Genomic DNA, 4258 nt, shown 5'->3' with positions numbered 1-4258 from the left:
ATATATTATTATATTTTTATTATTTTTTTTTTTATCAGATTATTAATTTTTATTTCGTCTTTATTGATAAATAAATATATTTGTATATATGTCCATATTTATGTTAATTTTTTCCTTTTGTTACCGATCCAGCTGTGACAAAATTTTGAGCCTTCCAAGCCAAACCCATTCCTCTTCTTAGAACCAAATATAGGTGGGAATTTTGCAAAGAACAACATGTAAAATATGCCATTAATTCTAAACTTCTTCTAGGGTCCGATGTTGCTGTTACATTTCTTTCTTCTTCTAGTCTCATAGCTAATATATAACTTATTACCATTTGTAGGTAGTCATATAAATCTTGTTCGCTTTCGTTTGTATCTACAAATATCATATGATATAATATATTTCTAAAAAGATTAAGTGCTTGTGTAAATTTTCCTAAGGTAACTAATTTATGTGCTTTTTTAATTTGTGTATATAAGAAATGTTTAGTAATATATATATTATTTAAATTATTTTCATTCATATGTAAAGGTATTTTTAATGGTTCTAAATTTTGCATAGGTGTAATATATACATAAGTAGATATATAAATATTTTTTATAATTGGTTTAAATGGTTCCATATGAACAATTCCATATTTTTTAGATATTAATTTCAAGGATGTTGAAATATTTCCAGTTCTTAGAAAATCTATAATTTTACCATTTCTTTTTAATGATTTTTGTAAAATATTTTCTCCTTTTTCTATTTTTAAAGCTTGCTTATTTAATATGTTTTGGTTCTCTTGTATATCTAAATCCATTATATTTATATCCTCATCATTTACATCATTTTTCCATATATCATTTTCATCAGAGAAATCGCTTTTCCCTTCGAATTTATTAACTTCACTATATGATTCATTATTATTTAGTTTTTTTTTTTCAGATGTTAATATATTTGTTATATGTTCCTGTGATATGTTGGTTTTATCTCCATGAGTAAGATGATTTTTATGATTTGTATGTACATTATGATTATTTTTATCTTTTAGATATACATATTGTTTTTCATTTGATTCTGTTGGTGTCTTGATTTTATAATGTGTTTGTTCATAATTTAATACTGGCCAGTTATAGGAATTATTCCACAGAATATGATTTGTTACATTCATTTGTGTATGATTAACCTTATCCTTATTTAAATTATTCATAACATTTTTGGTTTCATTAGTATTTATATTATTACATGTTTTTTTTTGTGCACTACTTGAAGTGTCGTCAATTTTTACTATAGGTATAGGTGGACAAAGATAATACGATTTTTTTGGACAATAGTTACATTCATTAATATCAAATTCACATTGTTTATCTGACAAGTTGATTGGTATATTATATAAATGTGAACATAATAAGGCTAGATTAAGTTGATTTTGTTGTATGAAAATATTAATTCTTTGTTCTATGTCACCTAAATATAAAGAATTTAAAAATATGGAAATAAGATCATTTCTTATCATGGATATAGATAACATTTTTTTTAATTTTTCAATATTCCCACTAAAGAAATATAAAAAAGATAGTTTATCATATGATTTAGTTCTTTGTAATGCATATTCAGCAATCTGAAAATTTCCTAACATGAGTGCATGAACACTTAATATATTCCATATGTGTGTTTTATCAATTTTTTTAGCAGCTTTTAAAGCATTATTCAAATGTCCTAATTGTACAGATAAATTAAATAATGTGTTATTATTATTAACCATTTGTACTGCTAAATTAGCAAATCCTTTTTTTTTAATATATCCTATTAAATTATAACTAAAATATAATTTTTTCTTTTCATTTAAAGGGACTACATGATGATTATCATTATTATTCAACATTGTGTTTTTTTTTTTTTTTTTGTTGTTATTATTCATATTTAAATATTGATATGCCATATGTTCATCATTATTTATTAAACACATTTTAAATAAATATTCTGTATCGTTTAATAAAATATTTTTTATATTTTCCTGCCTATTTATATAATACAAATGATTATTATATATTTTAAATAAATATACAGTTTCATCCATATATTTGATTAATCCTTTTTCACCATTAATTAAGATATATTTTAAATGACTAAGAGTATTATAAATAAAAACATTGTTGTTGTTGTTTTTTCGTTCATCCCATATACCACTTTTAATACGTATATATTCATGAGTAGTACATAAATGTTGTAAATCAATAGTTGTTATAACAATATTATATTTAAAAACAAAAGCTATATAATCTTTTATTACTTCTACTGATATGATAGAATCTGTGTGATGTATTTCATTTAATATTTTTTTCAAATTCATGTCATAAAGATATATATGATGTTCTCCAAATATTATAATCCTATTATTATTTAGTGAATGTACTCGATCTACTTTAAAGGGTACTTCAATTTTTTTATACAGATTATCTTCAGGAATATTATGTATATTTAAAACATAATTATTGTTATTTTTCTTTTCCACAAAAATATATTTATTTCTTGAAATGAAAGTAGCAAAGCAGCAATATTTATTTTTAATAATGTATTTTACATCATCACCACAATTCACATTATTAACATTATTAATATTATTACTATGATGAATATTATTCTTGTTGCTGTTATTTTTAATGGATGGATCTTTTCTTGATGACCATGGTTTAAAAAAGTTAAACGATGATGAAGAAGAATTATTTGGATTATGATAATTATTATTACTCATATTATTATTGTTGTTGTTCTTCATAAGGGCACTTTTATTTTCCCATATAATCAAATCAAATGAATAATACTGTTGTTGATGGGTAATATTATTATTATTATTATTATTATTTTTATTTTTATTATTGTTATACAAATTTTCATTTGTCGATTCGTCATCTTCATCTATTTCATCGTCTTGGTGAGACGAACCATTCGTACGATGCATAGCATCTTCTTTATATATAAAAATAATAGCAATATGAGTTGTACAGAATTGATTATATATTAATTGTTGATATCCATTAGACATAACATTACCATATTTTCGTACAGGACATAAAGTTGTATTAGTATCTTTTATTATATCATAAAGACATATTTGTTTATCTTTACAATAAAATAAATAATGCTCATATTTATCAAAAGGACATTTTTCTTTATGAAATTTAAATATGACCATACCTGAATCATGTCCAGCTGCGATTAATTTAGAATTTACTTTAAAAGATAAAATCCAGAAACGATCATTTTCCCTTCTAAATGTATGAATACAAGAACGTTTATTAATATCCCATATTCGTATAGTATGATCTTCACTATTACTTAATAATAAATCATCATTTGTTCGATGAAATACAAGACTTGATACATTATTAAAATGTCCTCTTAATGTATCTAATTCCCAACATTTGCTATCATTAAATCTCCATATTTTTATTAATTTATCATCTGAACCTGATGCGATGAGCGGTAAATTATGATGAAACGTACAACAATTAACACCTTTCTCATGTCCTTCTAAAATAAATTTACAAACAGCATCTGAAGCTCCAAACATATTAATACTTTGTTGATTCGATATAAAAGAATAAGAATTACCAACACCACTAGAACTATTATTCTGTTGATTATTTGATAAAAAATCTGAGTTACTAACATTTTTCGATAATCCATAAGATTTATCGTTTAAAGGATGTAAATAATTATTACTATAATATGTATTATTATTAAGAACACTACGACCAATATTATTATTATTATTATTATTGTTATTAATGCTACTATCTAGATGGTCCCCTTTGGATATCACATTTTTTTCTCTTAACAATTTTATATCCCATACTCTTAATGTTTTATCTAAACTACAAGATATAATATAATCTAAACTCGGATGAAATTCAGCACACATAACATAATGATTATGTCCCGTTAATATTGCTATACAAACACGACTTTGCCAATTCCATATTCTTATCGTCTGATCATCAGATGCAGATAATATCCAAGGATACTCTTCATGGAATTGTACCTTCCTAATATAATCTAAATGACCAACCAAATTAAATACACATTTCTTTAAATGAATATTCCAAACCTTTATTAAATAATCATCAGCACCACTTACAAACAAAGGTTGCACATTATGAAAATCAATACCTCTTACAGGCCCTTCATGCTCTTCAAACTTATCTATTAATATACCTATACGATAATCCCACAGCTGTATTACCCCGTTATGTAAACCAGCAAGAATCATATTAATCTTCGGGTGAAA

At 23.8% G+C, this 4258-nt stretch overlaps 1 protein-coding gene across 1 annotated transcript in view; it reads right to left on the bottom strand.

Moving 5' to 3' along the window:
- PRSY57_0605300 (coatomer alpha subunit, putative) overlaps window positions 1–4258 on the bottom strand; it is a gene marked incomplete at both ends in the record, with an annotated part of 4667 nt that extends 409 nt beyond the window's left edge. The window contains one exon of the mRNA XM_020114591.1: window positions 125–4258. Within this exon, the coding sequence (XP_019970662.1) occupies window positions 125–4258 (4134 nt within the window).

The sequence above is a fragment of the Plasmodium reichenowi genome, chromosome 6, assembly GCF_001601855.1.
Source record: "Plasmodium reichenowi strain SY57 chromosome 6, whole genome shotgun sequence".
Classification (NCBI taxonomy): domain Eukaryota; phylum Apicomplexa; class Aconoidasida; order Haemosporida; family Plasmodiidae; genus Plasmodium; species Plasmodium reichenowi.
This window is presented reverse-complemented; position numbering and strand designations above follow the sequence as displayed.